Below are 14,832 nucleotides of genomic sequence, written 5' to 3' on the forward strand. Positions count from 1 at the left end.
GAAATTAAATTTATAGATATGGGATACATTTAAATATAACAAATAATTGTGAATGTTCTGTAAATGTTTAATGGTGTGATCTTGTAAGGAGCCGAGCACCCTACAATTCCCATTTAAATGTCTGAACAGGAAAAGTCTAGCAAAATAATTAGGAATTCCTAGAATAACTGTATGAGGGGGATCATATGACAAAAAAGATTTGGGGTTTTTTGTTGTTACTTTTTTATGACTTACCATTTGTCAAACGGTCAAACAAGAAAATGTCAAAATCCCACATTCCCACTTTGGATAGCATGTGCTGAAAATGCAAACATGAAAAGCAAAATGACTGTTATGTCAGACTGTGAAGCAGATTTAAATAATTATTACTGTACATTAAGTAATCATAGGTGTAGTTGCTGCAGCTTCAAAATTCTCCTCATGAGAGCTATACAGATGGATTTGAAATTGGATCAAAATAGCAATGTCTGCCTTCAAGAGCCAAGTTTTATTCCACTGGGTGAGAAATCCTCTTGCCGTTTTACTTGACAGAAGTACAGTAAATGAAACCCTGCCGAAAATATTTTCCAACTGAAGCAAGAAGAACATGTGAAAAATCAAAGAAAACATTTTGCCAAACGGTCCATCGCTGTGCAACTTTTTGCAGCCTTCCCTTATTGCCTCAAATTAGCTCTGAATTTTTCAAAATGACTCGTACAATGTGAGTTCTCCTGAGGGCTTGATTCCTGCATTTTGTCTTAGTTCCTGTGAAGAGATGTGCCCTCTTAAAAATGTAGCTGTACTATCCAGACAAGCAAACACAGGAATAACCTATAATCTCATGCTGTATGCTCAGAGAGGAGTCCAACAGTACCACCCCCCATGTACAGCATTTCACAATTGACTAGGTGCATTCAGGATTTTGAACCTGGATCAGCTGCATGACCTAATATGGCAAATTCTACATTGTCATACTATTCCCCCAGCACCTGACACAGTCCAGATTCCCAAGTGGGGGCCACGATTTGTGACCCTTTCTTGCACTGAGCAATGCTTACTCACGTGAGTAATCCTAATGACATCAACAGTACTAATCATGTGGGTAAATGCTACTCAGAGTGAGTAAGGGTTGAAGAATCAGGTAATTATAATTTGCCTACTATGACTTCTCTTTTCAATTAGCATTCTTCACTTTCTAGCCTAAACTGTTGTGTAGTGTTACTATGGACTGTTAAATAATTGCTGCAGAGGTGGCAGCATTTTCTTGGTGGATGAAATTAATCCTATGTATAGTTTTATATCAGCTTACATTTGTAACTCACTTAGGGATCCTTCAGGCATACAAATGTATGTTCCTCACTTAATAATTCCAGATTGTAATATGGGCTGGCTGAGTTTGAACTTTGGCATCAGGTCTAGACATTTCCTTGTCACTCTGATGTTCATTCCTTAATGCTATGAGCATAAAACCCATGGCAAAGTCTAGTACATTTGTTGGGGGGTGAAATTAGAGTGGGTAATTTTAGCCAGTTCATCCACCCATTTGTTTTTCAGAAAAGCAAGTTATAAAATGACATTCTTCAGCAAGATATTTCCAAGGATTGGGGATTTGGAGAAGTCTCTTACCCTTGCTTGTCCAAGGTAGTCTTCATCCAGTAAGTACAGAGAGGCTTGTGGTACAATTCCACGCAACAGCCTGGATGCATGGAAATATCTCTGAAAGCTTAACAGTCTTTTCACCTTTTTCTTGGTGCCAATTTCCCCTGAGTGTGTTGTATCTGTGAAAAGTAATTAGTACAAAAACCATCATGCTGGAGCTCAAGGACAACTTTCTCCATTCTTTAAAAAGAAAACATTGAACATTTCATAATTGTGTATGTCTTCTCTCAAACTCGCAAGAAACCACAATACTCTTAATGCCGCATTCTTTGCTGTTCAGATTCAGGAATAAAATCTCTGTCTTAGAAGTGTGCGTGCACAAGTTATACATTAGCTTTAGAAGTAATGGTGTATAGTTGTATTACAGAGATGAATTACGGTGCAGTGGTTAAGATACTAGCTTAGAAGACCTGCGTTCAAGTCCATGCTCTATCATAGGCTTCCTGTATGACCTTGGGCAAGTCACTTAGTCTCTCTGTGCCTCAGTTCCCTACGCCACAGGGGTGTTGTGAGAATAAGCACATTAAAGAGTATGAGGTGCTCAGAGACTACAGTAATGGGGCCCACATAAATACCCCATGTGAATAGTAATGTGTCCTATTAGCAAAACTTGTGTAAGGATTAAGAGAAATACTTAAATTTGACTTTCGCTGCTCTTTTGGAAGGTGAATAAGTCAAAACTAAGTACATAGGAGAGGGATTTGCTGTGCTGAAGTTGAAATAATCCTCAGTAAGGATCTTCTGAGGTTTCAACTTTCTGAATGATGCCTTATGGTGCTTAATGGAGAGGCTGACATGCACTTAATTTTACCATCTGAGGTCAGAGGGGATTTAGACTGTAAGCTCTTCAGGGCAGGGACTGACTTTTTGTTCTGTGTTTGTATAGAGCCTAGCACAGCGGGTCCTAGTCCGTGATTGGGGCTTCCAGCTGTGATGATAATACAAATACACAATGAATACATAAATATAACAACAAGCTCTTTTAAAATAAGGACTTTTTTTCCACCTGCTGATATACTTCACTGATGTACAACAAGTGACAGGTCCAGGAGTCACTTTGGGATTCCTGTTTGCTAGTAAAAGGCTGTACACATCCAAGAGATAAAATAGTTGGTTATTCCAGTTCCAATTATTCTTTGCTCATATTACTTAACAGTTATATTGGGACAATATTATTATACACAGAAAGACCCACAAAAAGCTGGGTTAGGTCCAGGGTTTGATGTAGAATTTGATGTAGAATTGTCATCTTTGGGTAGGTTAAATCTTTTCACGATACGAGTTGTATTTTCCTGGAGTAATTTGTACCAGCACTGTTAGTGCCATGCTCTTTAGATAGATGGATAGTTCCAAAACAGATAAGGCACACAATCAACAAAAAAGTGACCAACTTTTTTGATGCTGCAAGGTAAACTTCAGGAAATCAGACAGAACGAAACTCCCAGCTTTTGTTAATCATTCATGCTTCTAAATCCCTTTGGATTACAATGAAAATACACTTTGCATTCTGAATGTGGAAATGTGACAATCAGACACTCTGGTCTACTCGATCTCTTTCCAAACAGAACTGAAGCCAGTACATGTTGAACTCAGAAGTTAAAAGATCTAGATATTAAGTTTCTGAATGAACTTTTCTGGCTGTAGCATCTGTTTGTAGTTCTCTTTCCCCCACATTCCCACATTTGCTGGGAAACTTTGTGCACCCAATTTGGGATCTAATGTTGGATCAGTCTAATACTGACTGACACTGTCCTCTTCAATGAGAGAGACAAAATGGGTGAGATAATATCTTTTATTGGACCAACTTCTATTGGTGAAAGAGCCAGGCTTTTGAGCTAAAGAAGAGCTCTGTGGAGCTCAAGAGCTTGTCTTTTTCATCAACAGAAATTGGTCCAATAAAAGATATTAACTCACTCACCTTGTCTCTCTCATATCCTGCGACCAACACTGTTACAATGACACTGTCCTCTTTAATGACATCTTCCTTTTATGTGATGTTGTGTGTGGTTTTTAAAAAATTAAATTTTTCTCTTTCCCATGTGGGCAGTGAATGAATGTGTATAGTGCTCTTAGATGGTAAATAGTAAGTGAACCAGAGCCATTAGACTCCATGCCATCCCCATGGTAAGATGAGTGGCCTTGGAGTGTCCATAGTGAATCATCAGTAGAATTCAGTTCTCATGGCCTGTAACAAGATTGCATGCTCTTTGTTATATGCATCCAGACGCTGGCGTTTATAAAAGTTCAGCACTGCTTCTTAATGAGTTTCCAAGTTGTGATGGTGATTTTTGTGTGTGTAGCCTTTGCAATACAATCTGCTGGAGATCACTGTAATGATAAATTACCAGAAGAAGCAAAACTTCATTAGCGACCTAAACCCACTTAAGGGTGCATTTTCAGTGCATAAAATCTAGTGCATGACCCATTTTGGAAAAAAAAGGTAAAATTGGCTGCCTCCTCTGTCATATTGTTTGGTGTTTCCCCATAACCAATCCACGTGCAGTGATGCTAAGAAGTTAAATTTAGAATAAAAAAAAAATTTAACTGATGCCAGGGAACACATAAAAGGGAATATACCTTATTCAAGTTGTACAGTAGCCATATGCTCTCTTTACTGAATTCCAGAATGATTTTGCTTCCCTAGAATTTCATATATGGATGAATTTGACAAGGAAAATTAAATTGTTTTCATAAGGAAGTGAACTTAGTTTGGCATTTATTTTACTCTATTATTGTTAGGAGTAACAGCTAAGTTTACTATTAGAGAAATTAAAGTTGTTTAATTTGTGCATTTACCAGCACTTCATGTCTAGTCAGTTTCACTGTAGTCACTGTAAGTTGAGAGGCCAAAGGAAAAAATAGGGCAGTGGTTAGAGGCAAGGTGGGGGTAAGCATGTTTTTTTTCAGATGGGGTTTACAAGGGATTGACTGAACATGGAGAGTTCTTTTCAGGGCAAGCCTATCATTATTTGAGATGAGCAACTGCATTGTACATCACTGAATTTGTTATGCAGAGAAGATTTTACAAAATATGCATGTGGTGAGGGCATCTGTTTCCATTTTTTGCTATTTGTGCTGAGCGTTGGTTCTTCTGTGAAATTCAAATTTGACCTTTTCCATGCTTATGAATATTAAAAATATGTATCTAAAACACTTTTCTGGCACTTTTTAGAGTGGTCTTTAGATACTAATTTTAGAACCTTATAAAGTCTGTATTGGCGCTGCAAAGGAACAGACAAATTTCACAGGTTTGTGTTGGCTTAAAGGTCAGGAATGTTGTTAAAAATTTACAGTTTTGAGTGTTTTCTGGGTGGAATTTCCTCCTCATGTGATCCAATAGTCACCAAACCTCAGGGCTACTGAAGGGCACAAAATGAGCAAACAAAGATAATATATATTTTGCTGAGGACACTGAGTATGAGTTATTGAATCCCTAAGTCATACCATTCCATTGTACAGGAGATTGTTCCAAATATCCCAAAGACCTTTAATAATGTGTAATTGCAAAGTGGCTGTAGCTTGAAGGACAACTGGAAGCCCCGTATTGTCGAAAGACCAAAAAAGGAACAGCATTATTGTAGCAGCATGATAGCTAAAGCTTCCGAGTTGATTCACTGGTATCTGCCCAAATTCTATCGCCCTTTTAAAAATTAGAGTCATTTCACTTTTCTTGTCTATTGGGGGAATGGCTATCAAAAGCCACACCAGTTATTGGGAGAGAACAGTGTGTGGGAGGAGCCCGAAGACTAGTTGTGAATTTCTTTCTTTTATATCGTGATTTTTGATAAGTTGCTGGAATCCAGCTCAGTTCCTGGAGACCAAAAGTCTTTTAGGCTTAATTCCAAAGTTAATCCTTCATCAGTCTCTTTTCCGCTCCACCTCCAATTTTCCTATTCCCTTCTTTGCCTAGATTATGTTACTGTCACAATCTCAGCTCACATGTTTAAATTTTACAGGCATGGAAACATTCTGCTTTGTCCATTAAAGCTAGCAGTTGCCAGAACTCCTCCTAACCAGATCTCCATCTGGCCTTTACACTGAATGCAAGTGATTGTGAAATTGTCACCTTCCTTCCTTCCTTCCTTTTACTTTTGCTTCAGAAGTCAACTTTGTGGCCTGGTCTACCCTACCGCTGCTGGTTGATCTAAGCTATGCAATTTGAGTTATGTTAGTAGCGTAACTCAAATCAACATAGCTTAGATCTACTTACTGTGGGGTCCATACCATGCTATGTTGCCGGAAGACGCTCTCCTGCCAACATTGCTTCTGCCTCTCGTTGAGGTGGAGTACACAAATCGATGGGAGAGCGCTCTCTCATCGATGGAGAGTATCTTCACTAGACCCGCTAAATCGATGCCACTGCATCGATTGCAGCAGCACCAATTTAGCTCCATAGTGAAAACAAGCCCCTACGTCTTTTCAGTCCTGGAATTCCAGTGGAGAGAAATAGCTATGGAGAGTGTGAGTGTTGCGGTATCACAGCAGCAATGGATTTGATTTGAGGGAATACATTATCCCTTGGATTAGCAGTAGCAGAAACTGAGGCTATGTCTACAACATAGGTACTTATAGTACCCAAAACACACTAGACTGGAGCAGTGTGAATCATGAAATGGTTTCTTAATCCCCATGACAATTTCATTCAAATTCATTGTCACTTGTGAGCCATATTGTGGCATGTATAGAACATTCATGGCTTTCAATAGGAGTTTCAAGAGAACACTGTGGGCAGTTTGCATCCCTTAGACAGAGCATGCCTTTCTGCTCCAGGACTATATTCTATCACAGTGAATTTTGGGAAAATTTATCCACAATAACCCATAAATCCCATCTGAACGTATTTTCATTTTCATAAGAGAGAATCTATAATATTCTTAATGCACGCTATGAGCTGAATTTTCAAAAGTGGGTTCTTTAACATGACGTCCAAGACCTACATTTGGATGCTCACATATAGGCATGATCTGAGTATCCAAGATTTGAACATTCTCGTCAAGGGGTTACATTTTGGGCTCCTTGGTTTATCCGTACTGTCAGTGGCATTTTCTCTTTCTCCCCTCTTCACTTCTAAGCCAAAAAAGAAATCTAATGAAACTGAGGGACAAAATGATGCTTAAACAACACGAAGAGCTTGATTTTAAAACAGAAAAAGTGAAGGAATTCAGATTTAAGGCTAATATTTTGTCTTCAACTCACCAGTAGTGCAAATAACTATGACCTGTCTTATGTGCCTCAATAACCAGACTGAGTTAAGGATGATGGTTTTACATTAGTTAATGAAGGTGATACTGAATATACATTTTTTTGTCTTCATTTGGGTGCAAGGACTTGGAATAGATCACATAAGGATTTTGAAACACAACGGGCTATTGATACCCATTTGTACTATTGATACCTGTTTGTACATGCGTCTGACGAAATGGGTATTCACCCACGAAAGCTTATGCTCCAATACATCTGTTAGTCTTAAAGGTGCCACAGGACTCTCTGTTGCTTTTTACAGATCCAGACTAACACGGCTACCCCTCTGATGTTTGTACTTAGAATAAAATGAGTTATGATACACAAAGAACTCAGTTCATAAGGTATCTACGCATGTTTCTTTACTCTGCAACCATAGGACTATGGACATTAGTTTGTAGAATGAGCAGCTGATCTGAAAAAAAAAATACTGACATTATGTGGCTGCAAAGGGACATGTAGGAGGGAATTTGGCATGTATGTGCACTTTTTAAATGAAACTGAAATATGGGCAGGGATGTCTTTTTATACTCATAAAACATCATCTGGGATTTTGTTATGCTATTTATAATTAATAATTTAATTATTTAATAATTCTAGCACCTTGTGGATATTTTTGTGCTTATCCACTAAAGCAGCACATGTATGACTATAAGGGGTGCACATCCCCATTGTATTGAAGTTTTGCCCGGCACATTAGGTGGGGAATCCTTTTGCTGCAGATGGAGCACAATTATTGTGTAAACACACACATTCGCTCCCTGTGAAGCTGATACATTTGCCCTGGTTCTTCAGCTTCAAAAACACAGGCTACTTATGCTAAAGGAGATTTCCGTTAGTTGGCAGTGCTAGTAAGTCTTTTATCCATTCTGTTTGGCAGCTGTTAGAGGGCAACATCATACATAAATACAGTACATACAAAGCCAATACGTGACTGTAGGATACTGGTTGACACTTGAATACTGCCTGTGCCCCTCAAGAGGTTAATCAGCCATGTATCCTTCTCTCTCAAAACAAAGTGCCACCGGCAGCACAGAAGAGAAGGGAGTAACACACATCAGCTCTCCCTGTACATGGCCTATCACTCCCTCCACACACTGTTATTTCAATTAAATGAGATTTCCTGAATTGGTAGCTCCCCGAGTCCCTACCTACCATCTTTCTCTGTTTGTATTGCTGAGGTAGCATATGGGCATGTGTACTAAGCGTATAAGGCAATATGGAGATGATATGAACAAAGGGAAAAGGCAGTGCAAGTTAACAACAACAAATGATTGTGTAAATCAACATTACACAGAGACAATTTAACCTCCACCCAAGACATTGACTCTTCTACAGTATTAGTACCATTTTTTTAAATGAAGAGATTTTGTTTATGCATTCAAACCAGCTCTGTGAGTTTTCTTCGGTGATATCTTCTTTCTGGCTTGCACAGCACTTGAGTGTATAATGAGGAGACATTATTTGCCCCCTTTCCTGGAGGGAATGTGGGTTGGTTAATTTTCAAATAACTAATTGACTCAGAAACAATGTTCCATTCATTTTCCTCAAGGACGCTCTAGGAAGGTGCCTAACATCTATAAATCAGGTCTGTTAAACACACCTTTGACTCATATACAGCTTTTATCCCTGTTTTCTTGCAGCACGCCCTTGGCCATGTGGACATGTTATGCTTATCCTCTGCTATGCAAATCAGGGCCTGCAAAAGCAGGGAAAGAGGAGTTGTTGGTGGAGTGGAGAAAATGGCTGCAGGAGGCATTTCTGGAGGTATGGCAGGAGGGAGAGAGGTGATAGCTGGTGAGCTAAGGAGACACTTTATCTCTACAGATTCTGGAAGTAACATCCTGAATGGTGGCCTCTGTGACAACTGATTGAAGTGCTTTTGTGCGTGGACTCAAGGTGCGTTTAATTGGCTAAGCGGGAACAATCAGTATTTACTCCAGTTAATTTCTCCAACATAGATAAAGCCTCTGTCAATTCATACCAGACTTTTAGCTTAGATTTACATCCCCCTTAATATAGTCTTGTCTTTGTTTAGTGTACTGTGCCAAAATTCTCACCTTCCAAAGTTCTCCTATAGTATAAACAGGAGCATACCTGAAAGTGCTAACAGTAGATAAATTACTGTGTATTCTTATTACCCTGTGTCCAAGGGCATATCATGGATTTTTTCACACTAATTAAAAGACAGCTGTAATTTTTTAAGGATAAGTGAACAGGCTCAGTTAAAATAAGAACTAATCCAAAACTTGATTTTAAATCTACTGCAAACTTTTGAAAAAGTGTTCATTTTCTCTCTGCATTGTCTGTCTTTTTCTTGCACTTCTGCACTTCCTGGTTCAAGATCAGAGTAGAATTATCAAAGTTCTGAAGAAAGACTGCTCTCCTGGAATTTCTGGCGTGACAGAAAGCAGGAAGCTTCAGAAAACATTTTAAGACAACTTGTTACTGCAAAGTTTCCACTCCAGCTTGGCAGACCTCAGAATATTCAGATAAACATCCCAGTTGGACCTCTGACCCTTTTAAGGTCTGTCTGTTGCTATTTTGGAAAACACATAATTGAGATTTGCTTTAAAAATAATCAGATTGATTTTAATTCTAAATTTGGTTGAAATCTTGTGCTGGTTTCATTCTAAATGTGGTTGAAACCTTGTGCCCTGGTGCTGATAACACTTTTAACATTTTGATCAGAGTGATATTTTATAAGTTAAGAAAATTGCTGATATTACCTGCCATGAATATACTATGAAAATAAAAATTAAATATTAGACAGGAGAACATTACACACTGCAACACAACACATTAAATAAGTGCTGTATTGGTATCTTGTAGATTTCAGAATCTTTGGAAATCCACATGAGACTTTCCTGCCTTTTGTATTTAATTCAGAATCCAGTAATAAATTTTTTGCTTTCAACTATATACTATACCAAAACATTTTTCATTAACAATTACAAAAGTCTTCTGGGGGAGCACATCCCCAGATCCTTTTTGAAATGCTTGACATGTTAACTATGTACTGTCTTTCTGGAGATTCTCTAAAACTGTGGAATAGCATAACAGTCTTTGGGGCAGAGACTCTCATTTGTGACATGTTTTGTAGTTTGCCTAGCAAAATGGGGCCTACCTGGTTGTGACTACGCCAATATGTTAAATAATAACAAAATTCAAAATATTATATCACCATAGCTGAGTTACAACTGATGAAATAATTACCAGCAAATAATTTAGTCAATGCATTTGGCCACATCTTTGGCTTGTTGAATGTTCATGCACAGGTCACAATGTCCTGAAACTCACTTGTTGAGTAAATTTGAATAAATGTTTTTTTTTTTTTCCTCTGGATTGATTGTGAACAGATCACTGTCCATGCCAGAGGTGGGCAAACTACGGCCTGCAGGCTGGATCTGGCCCACCAGCCATTTTAAGCTGGCCTTCAAGCTCCGCTGGTGAGTGGGGTCTGGGGCTTGCCCTGCTCCAGCACTCCAGCCAGGAAGCAGGGTCAGGGGCCGCTCCACGCAGCTCCTAGAAGCCACGACATGGCCCCGCTACGGCTCCTACGTGCTTCTATGGCCCCCTCCGGCGCTCCAATGGGAGCTGCAGGGGTGGTGCCTGTGGACGGGGCAGTGGGCAGAATCGCCTGGCCATGTCTCCGTGTAGGAGCTGGAGAAGGGACATGCTACTACTTCCAGGAGCCAGTTGAGGTAAGCGCCACCCAGAGCCTGCACCGCTGAGCCTCTCCCGGTGCCCCAACCCCCTGCCCGGATCCCTCTCCTTCCCTCCAAACCCCTCGATCCCAGCCCGGAGCACCCTCCTGCACCCCAAACCCCTCATCCCCAGCCCCACCCCAGAGCCTGCACCCCTAGCCAGAGCCCTCACCCCCCCGCACCCCAGAGCTCCCTCCTACATCCTGAACTCCTCATTTCTGGTCCCATCCTGGAGCCCACACCCCCAACCAGAGCCCACACCCCCAACCAGAGCCCACACCCCCTCCTGTACCCCAACCCCAATTTTCTGAGCATTCATGGCCTGCCATACAATTTCTATTCCCAGATGTGGCTCTCGGGCCAAAAAGTTTGCCCACCCTGATCTAAGCTCAAAGTTTGAGGGGTGTGCTTATTAGTTGTGGTTGACATGTAAGTCACATGGGTTTTTTTCTGTTCTTTGATTCAATGAGCATAACTCCTACAATCTAGAGGAGGACATGAAGAAATCATCAGGGCTCTGAACCTGTCAGAAAGAGGTAGATGATGAGCAGATTTGCTGAATTTTAGAAAATCTGAAATATTTTCCTTTTGGGCCATACAGGACAAGATGCCCATGATATCAGTCTTTGAAAAATTAGGGGACTGCACCTTTATTGGTTGGATGCAGAGTTTAACTCATATTTTTTTAATCACAGGCACACAAAGCAACTGCTTGTGAACGTAGGGTCCTACCTGCAAAGGAGATGCTCATCTCCTTGTCTGGCTATTTTAATTGCTACTCTGCCAATGTTTTTGTGACAAGTTTTGGAATGCTGTCCCCTTATTGTGCCAAGTGGTATCTTCTTCCAGATAAAACCTCACACGTGGCTTGAAACAGCTCAACTTCCAACTCATAAAGTTCCCATATAATCCTTGACACTACTGAAAAACACTAGCTATACTGGACTTCCCCACCCCAAAATATATTTTCTCTGGTATATGTGAAATGGGACCACAGAACTGAAAAATAGCTATGGAGGTTTGAAAAGAATCCCAAATCCTTCAGAAGAGTGTGTTGCAAATGCATGTTGAAGCAAAGAAATTTATGAAGTCACAGAAATCCAAGGAGAAGAGGGAGTAGATTAAATCCAAATTTAAGGCAAAACTAGGTTTGTTTCTCTTAATACTTCTCAGCCGTAATGGGGAACTTGACTTGGTTAGTTATTAAAGCCATCTTCAGGCAAACAGTAGGTGTGAGGTCTTTGATTCAGTTGCCTATATGTTATTTGGAGAGGGTGTTATGCGTGCTGTAACATGCATTTTCAACAAGTGTTGTATTTTTTTCATATGAAATCTTCACTTCACTGCTTCAGTCTTGTCTGTAGGGTAGGATACTCGGGATCTTTATTTTAAAGCTGCAAGTTAATATGGTCTACAGTTGATTACAACTTGTGTGACAGGAAATGGTTTTCCCCTTTCCCCTTTGAGGAAAAATCCACATACCCTGTAATAACAGCAAACGCAGCTTTCATTTATCATCTTAATGATCCCTTCTCCCTGTTCTTTAAGTAATTCGGAAAGTGTCCTCAATGTTATCATCAAAATACCCTTTCCCTTCTTTATCAAGCAACAGAAGGTCAGGTGACAAAACAAACAATTCATCATTTGGAAACTCCTGTATTAAAAGGACACTATCCGGTGACTTAAGTCCAGGATTTATGTTAAAAAAAAATAATTACAACCCTATATAGTGGTATAAACATTTGCATGGAATTTTTTAAAAATTGCAGCGAAAACAGTCCGTGTTTAATTTTAAACATTCTCCTGCAATGTTCATAAAACAAATTGTAGCTTTTTACTAGTGCATGAAAATATATAAACACTTTCTGGCTTTCATTTTCTAAGCTTAAGGAAGTGCAAAAACTAAACAAACAGTATGAATGACAGTAAGCGGAATTTACTTTTCAATCCACCTTGTCATTACTAATGTAGGGAAGAACATTTTTAATAGGATTGTTTTTAAAACTTGTCTGTTCCTTTAAAGAGAGTGGAGAGAGAAACACACAGATGTGCAGTGAGATAGAGAGGGAGAACTCTGTGCGTAAAGTGGAGCTTTAGTAGAAAACAGAACTGTCTGTGCTGAGACAATATTACAGAATCCTAATTCCCCTTTCACGAATAGGAGGCTCATAGCAAGTCCATAGGTGAATTTTAGGTTTTGGGGTTATTCTTGCCATCCACAGCAGAGAGGGGCCAAACCAATTTAGGAAGCTAAGTGTCCTTTCCTTTCCAGGAGGTATCTCTGTGCTGGGGCAGAAGGCAAGTATTTTGTAGTGATGCGGTAAACCTCAAAAGTTTGGCCCTTTAGTTTTAATAAGCATTCAGAGATTTGGATGCTTAACTGAACCTCTTTAATCTGGGTAGTCCAATAAGTCCTTGAAACTTCCTCACAAGACTTTTAGCACTTCCTAGTTTCATCTGGGACAAAAATACCATGACCCAAGCCTCTCTTATGGTATTTCAGCACTTCCATTTCCTGTCCCAGCCAAAGACAATAAAATAAAAAGTTAACCAAACTTTTTTAAACCTCAAAAATTTTGGGTTCAGATCACGTAGAGGTTTGGGTGAAGGTTGTGGTTGGATTTTATTTTATCTGGAGATGGGCCCTAACCAAAAGCCTTGGAATTGTTCAAAATCCAAACCTGGGGCTGTATCTGAATTTTGCAACTTCGTTTTATTGTGGGACAAACTAAAATCACAGATCCAAACATCCCAAAACATTGGGTGTGTCAGATCTAGATCCAGACTTTGTCCATAGGAGTCCATATCTTAGTTTACCAAACCTGATACTTTGCATTTCTAGATCACCTTTCATCTGAGAATCTAAAAGTACTTTGGAAATATTCATTAAGCCTTAAATATTGACTGCAAGGTAGGTAAAGTAAACCTCATCAAATGCCTCTAAGGCATCATTTTACATATGGGCAAACTGAGCTACAGAAAGGTTATTAGATGCCTAATGTCACGCAGCACATCAACATCCGAGCCAGAGAAAGAACCCAACAGCCCTGAGTGTCTTTTGAAGATAGTAGGTGATCCAAGTTAGTTCTGTTCATTGATTAAGGTAAGTTAAATTAAACTTCCTTTGTTTGCACATTAATATCAAGATCTCAGGTTGGTGAACGCACAGCACAAAGCAGGCGCTCTCATATCTGAAGCACCTCTGAACAAGTGCTGTTTAAACCTTGCAGATGCTTTCTTTCTAATCTGGCTATATCAGTGATGCCAGGAATTTCCTCTTGTTTTTAATTAATGCCATCAAGAAATGTACCATATCAGGCACTGACACAGCACATCATGGGATAATGAAAACCTACTTTAATCACCACATGAGAGTCACTGGAAGGATCTGGTTCAGTGACTTACTGAGCAATTTAATCAATCAGAAAATTAAATAATTGCTGCCTTATTACTAAAGTCCTTTATTTCTGAAACCCAAACTAGGCTCCTCTAAAAGGAAAATCAGATTATGTTAATTTTCACTGCGGAAGTGCGTAAAGCTCCGAATGCTTACAAGACACAATATTCAGCTTATCTACTCTTCTGTGGCTGTTTGGAGGTAATACAGTAGCTTGTAAAAAGCAAAATGGCCCCTGACTGTCTTCATAAAATTAGCCTGAGTTAGTTTCAGATATGGGCTTGATCTGCAAAGTTCAGAGAGAAACTTTCTTAAAATCTGTGGGGTTTTGGTTGGGACCTAACTCTAGCCCATTTACACATTTGATTTTGCTGTTCCACAGTATTTCAACACTACTCCTGTCTATTCTTTTACTTCCGTGGAGTTTTTGGAAAAGTTACATTTCTAAACTTTTACTTTCAACCCCCGCCTTTTTAGGTCACTTACTCATCTAGCATGAAACAAGAAAACAGCCCTGACATTCTCTCTCACACTCGCCATTCCCATTTTAGGGTATGCCTTGATAGTAATTTATTTCAAGGGGAAACTCCTTCCCCAATTCTCTTATGAACCTCCCTTAAACAGAGCTGTGCAGAACTCACTGCCTTCAGTTTACATGACTTTAGCAAACCAAAATATCTGGGTTTTGATCACAGGCCCCCAGAATAATATTCAGGTTGCCCAGACGCAAGGTGTTCTGGAGCATCCCTTAGTCCAGTTAGCCAACAGGAGCAAGCAGCTTTCCTGTCTCACTACTGCAGGATGGGAAAGTGGATGGCCTGCTTTGCCTCATAGGAACCCTGAAATGAA

General features: G+C 39.7%; 1 protein-coding gene across 3 annotated transcripts in view; it reads right to left on the reverse strand.

The window, feature by feature from the left end:
• Positions 1–14,832, reverse strand: part of PDE7B (phosphodiesterase 7B) — a 261,431-nt gene that overhangs the window by 35,402 nt on the left and 211,197 nt on the right. For all 3 annotated transcript variants that reach the window (XM_054023408.1, XM_054023409.1, XM_054023407.1), the window contains 2 exons: positions 1,606–1,757; positions 235–298 (listed from right to left, as the gene is read on the reverse strand). In XM_054023408.1, coding sequence (XP_053879383.1) covers positions 235–298; positions 1,606–1,757 — 216 coding nt within the window. The remainder of the gene's footprint in view (positions 1–234; positions 299–1,605; positions 1,758–14,832) is intronic.

This window comes from Malaclemys terrapin, chromosome 3 (assembly GCF_027887155.1).
Source record: "Malaclemys terrapin pileata isolate rMalTer1 chromosome 3, rMalTer1.hap1, whole genome shotgun sequence".
NCBI lineage: Eukaryota > Metazoa > Chordata > Testudines > Emydidae > Malaclemys > Malaclemys terrapin.